General features: G+C 38.9%; 1 protein-coding gene across 2 annotated transcripts in view; it reads right to left on the bottom strand.

The window, feature by feature from the left end:
• The window catches only part of LOC127651032 (protein NDRG1-like), a 23,179-nt gene extending 8,601 nt beyond the window's left edge, over positions 1-14,578 (bottom strand). Inside the window, exons 1-5 of one of the 2 annotated variants that reach the window (XM_052136734.1) lie at positions 14,445-14,578; positions 3,742-3,816; positions 3,612-3,647; positions 335-440; positions 81-201 (exon numbers count right to left, since the gene is read on the bottom strand). In XM_052136734.1, coding sequence (XP_051992694.1) covers positions 81-201; positions 335-440; positions 3,612-3,647; positions 3,742-3,798 — 320 coding nt within the window. In that variant the 5' untranslated portion in view covers positions 3,799-3,816; positions 14,445-14,578. Of the gene's footprint in view, positions 1-80; positions 202-334; positions 441-1,368; positions 1,533-3,611; positions 3,648-3,741; positions 3,817-14,444 lie in introns of those variants that run through there. The other variant, XM_052136735.1, reaches the window with a different exon arrangement.

Here is a 14,578-nt window from a genome sequence, read left to right as displayed (position 1 = left end):
TCGGTTGTTATATGGTTCTTGATTAAAAATCATTCACCCTGTAAATACCCATATATATGTTAATACACAGTACATCTCACCCAGTAGAGAAGGTGTTAGCTCCATCTTGCTGCCCTGGTGCATCTACGTGGCACACAGCAAAGTGCTGCATAATCTCCTGCATATCTTCATGGTTGAACAGGGTTTCAAAGCAGGATTTCTCTATTGGAGAAACAGTATACATTCATTAAAGACCGTCTCCTTTAGAAGACACTCTCAATTAAGACGTAAGAGCAAAGATTTGGGGGAAATTGAATACAGTTTTATTACTGTAGAGATGGGTATAAAAGCTTACGGTTTAGTCCGATATCATGGAAAGTGAGGATGACAGGTCGGTCACCCTTAGGAACTCCTTTCATGGTACAGTGGACTCTGCCATATGGAGTCTCCACATCATGTTCCTGCATGCACACAAGAAAGCACTCATCAGCATCGGGTGTGCCATGCTATACTCCATTTAAAACTATTTTAAACAGCATTTTGCTCAATCATTTATAATTATTATGGGTGACACTTGATAATAAGGTTTAATTTGTTAATATTAGTTAACAACATTAGTTAACATAAACTAACAATGAACAATACATTTAAAGCATTTATTAATCTTCGTTGATGTTAATTTCAGCATATATTAATACATTTTTTAAATAAAAAGTTGTAAATGTTAACATTAATGAATGCACTATGAACTAACAATGAACATTTGTATTTTATTAACTAACATTAACAAAGATTTATAAATGCTGTAAAAATATATTGTTCATGGTTAATTCATGATTACTAATACATTAACTAATGTTAACAAATGGAACCTTGTAAAATGTTACCTTGTTATGTATGCAGTTACTATAGTATATTAATTAAGAGACTAATTTTAATATTTGTGCTTTTAAAAAAATCATCTGTCACCCAGCAGAACTAATTAAAATGTACTAGTGAAAAAAGTTGTAAAGAAAATGGTTAGACATTAGATATACACTTTTACATTCATTTAAATTTCAACCTAAAATATTGATGTTGCTAATGTACATACAGTATATATATATATATATATATATATGAGCCAAATTATGTGTTATGTGTCAATGACCCAAAGACCAATCGCAACACTCAATGCAAATCAAGTTAAAAATCTGCAACCAGTAAGCAAAGCTACCAGTCAGTCTGATTTCATAATATCCAAAACACTGCATCTAACAACATTACAAGCTTACTCAAAATTGAGTCAACATTAAAACCTAATTCATGCACAAATACTTTCAACCACTAATACAACAAAATGCACATGTATAAAAAATTATGCAAAACAACTTAAAAGTCTGTACTCACAGAGACTTCAATCTCAAACACTAATTCCATTTCAGAATCCTCTAGAACCATGGCTGCAGGTTGTAATTAGTGTTCGTGATAAGAGGACACTTTAGAGTCGGTAGGTATGATCCGATTGTAAGTAAGCTTCTGCATGCACACTTGGTCAATATTCATCTGTGCGCAGTGTTTTATACCCGTTGTCATCACACGACATAAGCCCCATGCTCCCGGCATGCTTTGCACCAAGATCAAAACAAGCTAATTTTAGTTGAAGATCTCTGTAAATTGGATCAGCGTTTGTCAGATGCTTTGAGTTGCCTGCTCTAGGGCATCGGAAATGTTCATGGAAGTAGAGCCAAACTATCTTGTGCTTATGGTAGAGGTAGTGTCCAGTCAATAATTGTGTTGCAGTCATTCATAAGTAAATCATCAATAACAATAGAGCTTTACTAAATCTATTAAATATTTCAAGAAAGGTCAGAACTGGTCATGTCCAATATGGGTTTTCATTTTTCTTTATTCATTTATTTTTTCTGATGAAAAAAGTCTAAAAGTAACCAAGTAACCAATTCATACAAGATGTATGGTGGAAAGACCTTATCTTGACTACACTAATACTCAGCAAATATCTATATTTCAATATCTTAAATGGAAACTACAAAATCACTAAAACCAACAAATCATTAATCATCTCCAACTGATTTACCTTAAACTTTCAATTTAACTTGGTTGGAGTTAATATAACACTAGTGATTTAGCACTGACAAATATACCATCCACTGGATTGCAAGTCAGTGAAAAAAGTCTGGGAGGGCAGGGCATTGGACAAAGATCAGGCTGACGCTGCAGAAACTAGTTTCAGCTGCCTCAAGTTAAAGCACAAGCTGCTAAGAATGTCAGCTAACATCTTTAACATTGACAAGGACACAAACATCTTAAGCTTGGCCTTAAACTGACTGAAAACAAACATATGTTGTCTCTCCATTGGCACTAATTCCTTTAAACGGGACGAGCCCTACGTGAGCTCCTCGCACAGATGGCCGGGTCATCCCTCAGCTGCCCACGTCATTGGTCTACAGGCTGAACTCTCTAATAAAATACATGACCCTCAAACTTCAGGACTTTAATCCACGTGAGGATCAGCACGAGAGGCCAGTCATTAACGCCATGGTGTTACGATCAGCGTTGATGATAATCAGTAAAGGAATGAAAACTGTGATTTTTAAAGAAATAATTCTAAGTTCAATACAAGTTAAGCTCAATTGACAGCATTTGTGGTATATTATTGATTACCACAAAAATTTATTTCGACTTGCCCTTCCATTTCTTTAAAAGAAGCAGAAATCTGGGTTACAATGAGGCACTTACAATGGAAGTCAATTTTTGAATGTTAAAATATTCACTTTTTCAAATGTATAGCTCAAGATGTAAACAATAATTAGATTTTACTGTGATAAATCTCATAATAACCTTTTCTGTGTAAAGTTATAGCCAATTTTACAACTTCGTTACCATGACGATGTAATGTTAACAAACCCTTAAACCATAAAATGACTATAAAAATCTACTTTTTAAACAAATGTAAAAATAAAAACAACATTTAAACAACTTTACAGCTCAAATAATAAATTAGTTTTAACAGAAGAATTAATATAAGTGCGTTTATAAAATTATAAGATTCACATTTCTGTCTTTAAACCCTCCAAAAATTGCCCACATTCACTTTCATTGTAAGTGCCTCAATGTAATAACGATTTTTAAATAAAACGAGGGACAAGTCGAAATGTATTTTTGTGGTAATCCTCGTTATGCCACAAATGCTGTAAACTGAGATTAACTTGTATTGATCCCGGAATGTTCCCTTAAGATGACAACATGATTATAACAAAATAATAACAACAACAAAATAAGTTCGCAGTATGTGTACAGATACTAAATATACAATTTCAAAGAATATTTAAATACATTTAAATGAAGTGATTCTAACCACTAATGATTTGTCAAAGTATTTGTATAATTACACTCCACAATGAAATCAGAGTATTAAATATATTTTTCACAGTACAATTTGGTACTTTTAAGTCTTCTTGCATGTAATCATACATAGTTTATTAGCAACTATTCAACTTTTCACCTAATGCTGATGGTGACAATGTTGGATTAGGGAAAATGTAAGTATTAAAGCAGTGTATAATGCATCACTGTTAAAGTTTCTAAAGTAGCAAAGTGTACAAATACAATGCAAAATATGAAATGCTTGCCTTAATCACCAGCTGCTGAACAGCTTCCCTTAGCCCCTAGGAAAAAACGATACAACAGTGCAGGTTATTTCAATATAAGAATGAATGTGCATTCAGTACAAGTCTAGAAAAACAACAGTGATACACATACTTGCAAATCCCTGTCAACAAGCAGAGGTTTCGACTCAACTACCTGGATATCGTCCATTCTCAATGCTGAGGACACCTAGAGGTAAGATAAAGGTGACAGAAACACAAATATTCATGTTGGTGCACTTATTTGCTGTAATCTTCCACAAAGGTCACAGAAGGAAGTATCAAATTACAGAACAATAGAAAGATCCAGTTCCTCTCTCTACATTTTGGTTTAATTCAGTTTTGGCAGACACTATTTATAACTTCTAAGTGAGATCAAGGAAATAGGGCTCATTCTCTCTCTTGATCATTTGGGGAGGTTTATAAACTGATGAATTGTCTCCAGTGGGTAAAGATAATATATGGATTCCAACCTAAAACCTATAGCTTCAATTTATTTCTGGAAAAGCAATGCTTAATCTAGCTATCTAAAAATAGACAAATGGACAAATATTTGAACTGAATATTCATATTAAATATGCAGCTTTAGCTATATGTGATTGTTTCCTCTGCTGTTCTCGCGCCAAGGACGATGTAGATCATGGAGTTCAAAAGATGGCAGTTTGAATGTTAATGTGCATGTAAATGGAATGAGGGCTTGAACGGGCCCTTTGTCTAAGATGAGGTTTCTAAAGGTCACATGTCAGGCTTTTCCTCTGTAGCGGGTCTGGACGCTACACACAGGAAGCCACTGACACAGCTGCTTCCATGGCGTCTGCAGTCCCTCCACCCCTTTAATAAACCAACTTTTTCCAGCTCTGCTCCAAAGTCAGCATGAAAGCCTTTGTGTCTTATCATCCCACAGGTTCAACAAGGAGTGTTCCTGTACCAAGCCCTTCCAAAGCAGCAACTGAATTTCAGATTCACAGAGGAGCTCTAGGAACCAAGCCAAGCTGTGGTTCAAAAACGTCATTATGCAGTCCATCACTTGTTGAGGGTTCTATTGCAGCCCACTACACACATTCCTGACCAGAATCATGTGAGAGCTGAACATTTGGATCATGTTTGAAATAACTGATTAAATGAGAATTTTAATCAATTATTTCAAAGTATCCAAATCCACCTGTCTGCCTCTACAGTCCATGTTTCCATCACAATATGCAATGATAAACTTTATATTTACTAACTTCATTCATGAAGACTAATGTATAATGTGTACTAATATCTAATATAATCAAATATTCAATATTGGTACTGATAAGGCATTTAGATACAACTCTTTCGTTCACATGCATATGAGCTATTTACAGTGTGTGTACATTTATTTGGCTAACTTTGACAAGCTTTAAACTCATTTTTGCATGGTATTAGTAATGCTTATGTAACTGTTTATTTGTTTTAAAAGAGGGTGACTGAAATAGCGCTGCATCTGCACACTACACTGCATAGAAATGGATGAGGGAAGTATTTGTTTCACTTCTCATTACCATTGTTTTATTGTTCTTCTTATTTTCTCTCTTGACACTGCTATATGAAAGAATTCAAATTCCCATTTGAAAAACACAGGAAGACAGTCTCATTCTACCTTTGTTTGGTTGTTTACATATTATACCAGAGTATTGCAATTCATACAAGGGATTTAACCACAGAAAGAGAGTGCCAAAGAAAATATAACTAGAAGACATCTGCTGAAACAATGACTGCTTCCCTAATCTCTGAGAATGTATTTGGTCAAATCCAGAAGCCTGGGTTAAGATAGTGTAGACCTACATTAGATTGTGACATATGTCAAACTTGATATTAAACAGACTCTGCATGATCATACATGGCCTCAAACGAAATATTATAATCTTACGAAGCACCAACACTGACAACACAGCTTACAACACAAAAGACTATAATCACACAATGCACAATTTCTCTACTCTATCTTTTGATTAGTAGCCTATGCGTCTGAGCTGTTTGCCTCTTCATGTGTTATAAACATGTGTGCACTATTTGTGAGGTTTTAATTGATCAAATGTCTAATTTAATGAAGTAACCTAAATAAGTAGGTCTGCAGTTAACAATTATTAGCTCACAAATGTCTACAAATATACAGTATAGACAAATATAAAGCTCTGGGAACAATTAAGAGACCACTCCAAATTATCAGTTTATCTGGATTTACTATTTATTTTACTATTTGTGTTTGAATACAATTAACATTTGTTTTTTATACTATAAAGTACTAACAACATTTCACCCAAATTCCAAATAAAAATATTGTCATTTAGAGCATTTATTTGCCGAAATTGACAACTGGTCAAAATAACAAAAAGAAGCAGTGTTTTCAGACCTTGAATAATGCAAAACAAAAAAGTTCATATTATTTTTTAAATAACACAATATTAATGTTTTAATTTAGGAAGAGTTCAGAAATCAATATTTAGTGGAATGATTTTCAATAATAGCTTTCATTTGTCTTGGCATGCTCTCAACCAGTCTTTCACATTGCTCTTGTGTGACTTTATTCCACTCCTGGCACACAAATTCAAGCAGGAATTCAACAGACAATAGAATGGAATGGCTGCCATACATGTGAAGTTGATTTAAGAAAATTTTGGAGTGGTCTCTTAATTTTTTCCAGAGATTTATGTGAGAATAAACTCCCAGTCACCATATGATGTGGCTTGCAATCTCTTATGCGTCAACCATTAGAGACAACACCTCGCAACAGCACCAGCTTTGTGCCCAACAAAAAGATTGTTCTGCGTATAGCATGTGTAGTTTACAGTGAGTGGTAGTTCAGGACACTATTTAATTAAAATTAAGCCAAATATGCAGAGCAGAACCAACTGTTATTCTGGCTAAAATTATTAAGGCAGTACAGAAGACGGCACAGGCTGGCCAATCAGATGAAAGGGGCGCTGCAGTTGCGCCCAAATATGCCAATCTAATATTGCTTTTATTTTTTATTTTTAACAGTAAACAAAAAAGAAAAAAAGAAATTAATTATCATTTCCGTTTCTTAAACATAAAACCGTAAAAATAAAATTGCTGTTTTTCCACATGGAATATCTCCCACATACCTGCTACTATTGGCGCCAAAATGGGCTTCATGGGAAAATGAGGTCTCATTAATATTCATAAACTCATTACCATAGCTATTCTTACCTGTTAAAATGTTATTTCTAGATATTGATAATAATATTTTTACTAGTTAAAATCACATTTAAGATATCAGTAATTCTATTTTCACTAGTTACAAAGGCTATTTTAGATATCAAGGCAATAATTGTTATTAGTAGAGCTCTCTTTCCTGATTCCAGTAATTATATTGTTACTAGTCAAATGTTCATTCTTGATATCAACAATTGAAATACAACCAGTGAAAACTGAATTACAGATATCAGAAATTAAAATAGTCACTAGTGAAAACTGAATTACAGATATCAGAAATTAAAATAGTCACTAGTGAAAACTGAATTACAGATATCAGAAATTAAAATAGTCACTAGTGAAAACTGAATTACAGATATCAGAAATTAACATAGTCACTAGTGAAAACTGAATTACAGATATCAGAAATTAAAATAGTCACTAGTGAAAACTGAATTACAGATATCAGAAATTAACATAGTCACTAGTGAAAACTGAATTACAGATATCAGAAATTAAAATAGTCACTAGTGAAAACTGAATTACAGATATCAGAAATTAAAATAGTCACTAGTGAAAACAGAAATTAAAGTAGTCACTAGTGAAAACTGAATCACTGATATCAGAAATTAAAATAGTCACTAGTGAAAACTGAATTACAGATATCAGAAATTAAAATAGTCACTAGTGAAAACTGAATTACTGATATCAGAAATTAAAATAGTCACTAGTGAAAACTGAATTACAAATATCAGAAATTAAAATAGTCACTAGTGAAAACTGAATTACAGATATCAGAAATTAAAATAGTCACTAGTGAAAACGTCTCAGGTTACAACTGTAACCCTAGTTCCCTGAGAAGGGAACGAGACGATGCGTCGATGACGCTTTGGGAACGCCTTTGCGTGATTACCTCTGAAGCACGTATGTCAACTAGTCAATGGAATGAATGAACGCCACGGGCAGGTGAGGTCATGACCAGGAAAGGATATAAGCACATCCGGTGCGTTACTCGCGTTAGCTTTTAGAGCCGAAGCAAAGTCGATCGCAGGGATGCAGGAAGTATGGCAGGGCGACGCATCGTCTCGTTCCCTTCTCAGGGAACTAGGGTTACAGTCGTAACCTGAGACGTTCCCTTACGAGGGAACTCGTGATGCGTTGATGACGCTTTGGGAACGATAATACCCAATCCGCCATAATTACAAAATGCCAGATGATAAAAAAACTGTCGGCAAATTAAGTAAAAAGCACCCGGGATCCTGGGGCAGCTTCCAGGTCCAGGCTCTAAAACCTCACAAAAGTTAGTGGCGAGGACCAACCTGCCGCATCACAAACCTCCTGGAGGGAAACTCCTGATAAGAGGGCTTTAGAGGCCGCCATACTTCGAGTAGAGTGAGCTCTGACCACCAAAGGGCACGGCTGGCCAGAGGACTCATATGCAAGAGAAATAGCCTCAACTATCCACTTACTGATTGTCTGTTTAGAAGCAGGAAGACCTTTCTTAGGTGAACCAAAACAGACAAACAACTGATCAGATCTTCTCCACGGGGCAGCCCTGTGGACATAAGTGTCCAGTGCTCGCACTGGACACAAGAGATTCAGTTTTTCTTGGTCCGAGGATGTAAACGGAGGAGGACAGAATGCCTGCAGTACAATAGGCCTTGGAATATTGGTTGGCACCTTAGGGACGTAAGTAGGGTATAAGAACGCCTTAACCATACCCGGTGCAAATTCCAAACAGGTGGGAGACACCGAAAGAGCCTGAAGGTCTCCGACTCTTTTTAGGGACGAAATGGCTAACAGAAAGATAGTCTTGAACGTCAGAAATTTTTCTGAAACTAACTCTAGGGGCTCGAAGGGAGCCCCAGACAAGCCTTCAAAAACTATCGCCAAATCCCATGCCGGCACCCTAGTTCGAACCGCAGGCCTCAGCCTCAAGGTTCCATGAAGGAAACGAATAATCAGGGGGTCTCGACCCAAAGATGTACTACCCACAGGGGCGTGGAAAGCCGCAATGGCCGCCACGTAAACCTTTAAGGTAGAAGGACATGAACCTGATGTAAAACGATACTGGAGAAACTCAAGTATTGTGTTGACTGAACAGTTAACTGGATCTCGCTGATACTGGTGACACCAAGACGTGAAAACTTTCCACTTAAGTGTATATAACTTCCTCGTGGCTGGAGCTCTGGAGCTAAGAATGGTCTCAACGACCTCAGTCGAGAGACCACTCTCTAAAAGTTGGGCCCCCTCAGAGGCCAAACCCATAGGTTCCAAATCTCCGGTCGGGGGTGAAATATCGTGCCCCCTGCCTGAGACAGAAGGTCTCTCCTGACAGGTACCTCGAAAGGAGGGCCGTCGAGGAGATGAATTAGGTCCGCAAACCAAATTCGACTCTGCCAGCGTGGAGCTACTAATAATAGACTTACTCCGTCCTGGCGGACTCTCTCCAGAACTCCTGGGAGCAGAGCAACAGGGGGAAATGTGTACAGACGTAGCCTCGGCCACGTCTGTACCATAGCGTCCAACCCCAAGGGGGCTGGTTGCGTGAGGGAGAACCAAAGTGGACAGTGCGTCGTAAGCTGAGACGCAAACAAATCCACTTCTGCTTGGCCGTAAAATTCCCAAATGAGCTCCACCGCCTCGGGGTGGAGTCTCCATTCCCCTGGCCTCAGCACCTGCCTCGACAGGGTGTCTGCTCCTATATTCTGGTACCCTGGGATATACACTGCCCTCAGGGAGAGTATTTAACCCAGGGACCACAAGAGGATCTGGTGCGCCAGTTTGCAGAGTGGACGCGAGCACAGACCCCCCCTGTCGATTTAAATAAGAGACCACCGATGTGTTGTCTGTACGGACAAGCACATGATGGCCCTTCAGGTCTGGGAGGAAATGTCTCAACGCATTGAAGACGGCCATCATCTCCAGGCAATTTATGTGCCAAGAGAGATGATGGTTCCTCCACAGACCCTGAGCTGAGCAGCCTTCCATTACCGCTCCCCAGCCGGTGAGAGAAGCGTCTGTCAAGATAGCAACTCGATGGCAAAGAGCTCCCAACACCGGACCCTGGGACAGGAACCAATGTGTCCTCCATAAAATCAAGGCGCGGATACACCGCCGTGATCTTGATCATACGAAGTGGGTTCCCCCTCGGGGAGAACCCTCTGGTCCTGAGCCACCACTGCAAAGGTCTCATGTACAGCAGGCCAAAGGGGATCACATTGGACGCCGCTGCCATGAGGCCTAACAGTCTCTCGAACTGTTTCACAGTGCGTGACTGGCCTAGCTTCAACTCTTTTGTGGCTGTGAAGATAGCAGCTACACGAACGGGTGATAGTGTGGTCCGCATCGTGACTGAATCCCATACCACACCAAGGAAAGTGGTTCTCTGTAATGGAGAAAGCACACTCTTCTTGACATTGAGTCTCAACCCCAATTTCTTCATATGAGCGAGAACGACATCTCGATGCCGACCCACTGACAGCTCTGATTCCACCAGAATCAGCCAGTCGTCGATGTAGTTCAGAATGCGTATGCCCTGCAGCCTGAGCGGGGCCAGAGCTGCATCTACGCACTTCGTGAACGTGCGGGGTGACAGAGCTAGACCGAATGGAAGCACCCGATATTGGTATTTTTTGCCCCCGAAAGAAAACCTCAGGAACTTCCTGTGTTGAGGGAGGATGGAGACATGGAAGTAAGCGTCCTTCAAATCTATCGTGACAAACCAGTCCTCGGATCTGATTTGAGTCACTATCTGTTTGAGTGTGAGCATCTTGAATTTCAATTTCATGACTGCACGATTCAGCAAACAGAGATCTAAAATTGGACGCAACCCCCCATCCTTTTTTGGAACAATGAAGCATCGGCTGTAAAACCCTGATTCTCTGTCGGGGGAGTACACCTGTTCTATAGCTCCCTTTGCTAAGAGAGACTCTACTTCTTGCTCCATTACCAGAGCCTGCTCGGGATGTACTACTGTGAGTAACACCCCGTTGTAACGAGGTGGAGGAGAACCGAATTGGATTCTGTAACCTTTCTCTATTATCTGCAGGACACAAGGAGATATATTCGCCAGATTCTTCCACTCTGTCAGAAAATCTACTAAGGGTACCAGACTCTCGAGACTGGCCTCTGGTGTTAAAGGAACAGCCACTTCGGCGACCTGAAGCATATTGGCAGGAAACAACCGAACTGACTGTTTTTGAACCCCCCTCAGAGGGCTCAAGTCCGACCCAACGTCGAGTCGACATTGCGCCGAACTTTCGCTGGATACCACTGCACCCCGAAGCACCAAGGGTGGCGGGGTTGGCAGACTGGTCCCATGAGGACCCCGAAGTGGAGCAGGCACTGTATTCTGAGGTGTACACCGCTCCACCCCGGTTGGGGCTGTCCTCGATGGTCTGACGTGCATAGCGTCAGGACCTTTTCTGAGCCGAAGCCTTCTTAGCCGTAAGTACGGTCCTCAGATCCGGCTTAGACTTAGCCGACTTCGGCTGAGAGTGTTGGCTCGGTCCCCAACATTTATTCGGGGGAGCACGAGACGCAACACTTATTTTCTGTTGCACACGGTGCGAGGAACTTGGCTGGGGATGCTCACGCCCAGCATCCCCAGGGGGATGGACTCGGCGAGGAAGGAATTTTTTAAAAGCCTCAGATTGTTTTTTATTTTCTTGAAATCTTTCAATAACCGTATTCACCGAGTCACCGAAAAGACCAGAGGGAGACATAGGGGCATCTAAGAGAAAAGCCCGCTCTTTATCTTTAATCTCTGCAAGATTTAACCAAAGATGTCTCTCAGTAGCTACGAGGGCTGCCATAGACCGCCCAATAGCACGGGTGGTCTCCTTCGTGGCTCTAAGAGAAAGATCTGTAGCCCGACGAAGTTCTCGAATTTCGTCGGAACTAACTCCCTCACTCCTATCAATATCCCCCAGCAGATCTGCCTGATAGGCATGGAGCACTGCCATCGTGTGCAGACAGGCTCCAGCTTGACCTGCTGCCGTATAAGCCTTACCCACTAAATTGGATGTGGTTTTTAGTGGTTTATTCGGCAACACGGGATCCCTCAGGGACGATGCTGACCCAGGAGACAGATAGCTCGCGAGCGTCTGTTCCGCTGGGGGCATCGACCCATAAACAAATCTTTCAGCCCCTTTATATTTGAATACATGTGAACATGGGGACTAAAAAGACGTGACGAATATGGTTTATTCCATAATCTACATGGCTCACTATGTAGATCAGGAAAAAATGGAAGGGCCCGTGATTGAGATGAAACATTAGATGTGAGAAAACGCTCGTCTAATTTGCTTTTAGGACGAGTATCTCTTTTTTCTGCAGGCTAGTCAATATTTAATTTATCAACAGCACGAGTTATCACCTCAATAAGTTCCTCATATGCTGGGGAGAGGGATGGCGAATCCTCTCCCCTTATTGTGTTAGTGTTTGTGTCACTCTCATAAATGCTCAGTAACTCTACCTCCTCAGAGCTAGAGGGGCTTCCGACACCGGCAACAGAGCAATGGATCCCTCGGGTAAAGGAGGAGATAAGGCAGAGACCGTCTCCAACCCCGCCGAGAGATCCATTTGCGAACCCCAAGTGAGCTTTCTCCGCGCTGCCTCGGCAGCCGCGGGTCCAGAACCCTGAGGTTCGCGAGCCTGTCCATCATCCTCAAATGCGGACAGATGGGAGCGGAGCACGCGGAGCGGCAGACGCTCACATTGCTGACAGTCAGACCCCTTGAAGGCTGCCATCGCATGCTCCACTCCCAAACAAACTACACAAAGCTCATGTGTATCTCCACCCGTGATATAACGAGGACAAGGAGAAGCACAGGCTTTAAATAGTTGTTTCGCCATAATATCCAATATAAAGAGAGACAGACAACAATAAATAAGACAGAGAGTTTTGACACAGAGCCCTTTGCTGAGGCAAAAAAGCTAACGCGAGTAACGCACCGGATGTGCTTATATCCTTTCCTGGTCATGACGTCACCCGCCCGTGGCGTTCATTCATTCCATTGACTAGTTGACATACGTGCTTCAGAGGTAATCACGCAAAGGCGTTCCCAAAGCGTCATCGACGCATCGCAAGTTCCCTCGTAAGGGAACTGAATTACAGATATCAGAAATTAAAATAGTCACTAGTGAAAACTGAATTACAGATATCAGAAATTAAAATAGTCACTAGTGAAAACTGAATTACAGATATCAGAAATTAAAATAGTCACTAGTGAAAACTGAATTACAGATATCAGAAATTAAAATAGTCACTAGTGAAAACTGAATTACAGATATCAGAAATTAAAATAGTCACTAGTGAAAACTGAATTACAGATATCAGAAATTAAAATAGTCACTAGTGAAAACTGAATCACTGATATCAGAAATTAAAATAGTCACTAGTGAAAACTGAATTACAGATATCAGAAATTAAAATAGTCACTAGTGAAAACTGAATCACTGATATCAGAAATTAAAATAGTCACTAGTGAAAACTGAATTACAGATATCAGAAATTAAAATAGTCACTAGTGAAAACTGAATTACAGATATCAGAAATTAAAATAGTCACTAGTGAAAACTGAATCACTGATATCAGAAATTAAAATAGTCACTAGTGAAAACTGAATTACAGATATCAGAAATTAAAATAGTCACTAGTGAAAACTGAATCACTGATATCAGAAATTAAAATAGTCACTAGTGAAAACTGAATTACAGATATCAGAAATTAAAATAGTCACTAGTGAAAATTTCCATTTTCCCTTGTAGAAATTACATTTTTGATATAAAAAATTACATTATACTTTTAAGAAAAGAATTGTTGATATGTGAAATTGGAATTTCAGCAAGTAAGTAACTTACTTTAGTTTTTACTTTTTATATCAATAGGAGTTTTAAATAGGAGTGATTGACAAGTTAAATGTTACTAACGAAAATGTAATTATAGATATAAACAATTAGGGGTTTTACTAGTTGAAATGCCATTTTTGATCTCAAGAATGTGATTTCTGTGAATGATGATGGCTATTTTTTATATCAAGAATTCACTTTTTTACTAGTGGAAATATAATTACTGATATCAACAACTGATTGTCTGCAAATGAACAATTGTTATGTCCACTAGTAAAAATGTCTTTCTTGATATCAAGAATTAGCAGTCTATCTAGTGAAAATGTCATTATTGATATCAACAACCGATTGCCTGTGAATGAATAAAAGTCAAATCGGCTTGCAACATTATCAGAGATCATTGTGAAATTCAACTAGTGAAAATCCATTTTTGATATCAAGAACGTGATTTCTGCAAGTGATGATGTCATTTTTTATATCAAGAACTCACATTTTTATTAGTGGAAATGTAATTGTTGATATCAACATTTGACATTTCCACTAGTAAAAATTACATTTGAACTAGAATTAGAATTTTAACTTGTAAATATTGAATATCCTGCAAAAGAATAAAAGCTAAAAAGGCTTGCTATACTGAGTTATTACACAAGATATTTTTTGTTTAAAGCTTTGATAAACACCACATGTTTGGTAGCACATGCAGAATGTTGTTTTATTCAAAACAGAAATCATGTTTAAAATTTACTAAGATATCATAAATGAATCTAATAGCACTTGACTCACCTATCAAGACTGATTGTCCAAAAAATATTACAAATAAGATCTCCAATGTATAACAGAAAAGTTAAAAAGTCTGACTCTTGAATATGTGTTTAAATTTGCAATGTCCTGCGAGACAGGATGTTGCAGGCAATTTT

Source organism: Xyrauchen texanus, chromosome 10, assembly GCF_025860055.1.
Source record: "Xyrauchen texanus isolate HMW12.3.18 chromosome 10, RBS_HiC_50CHRs, whole genome shotgun sequence".
In the NCBI taxonomy this organism is placed as follows: Eukaryota; Metazoa; Chordata; class Actinopteri; order Cypriniformes; family Catostomidae; genus Xyrauchen; species Xyrauchen texanus.
The sequence above is the reverse complement of the archived record's forward strand: the minus strand, read 5'-3'. Positions and strand labels throughout refer to the sequence as shown.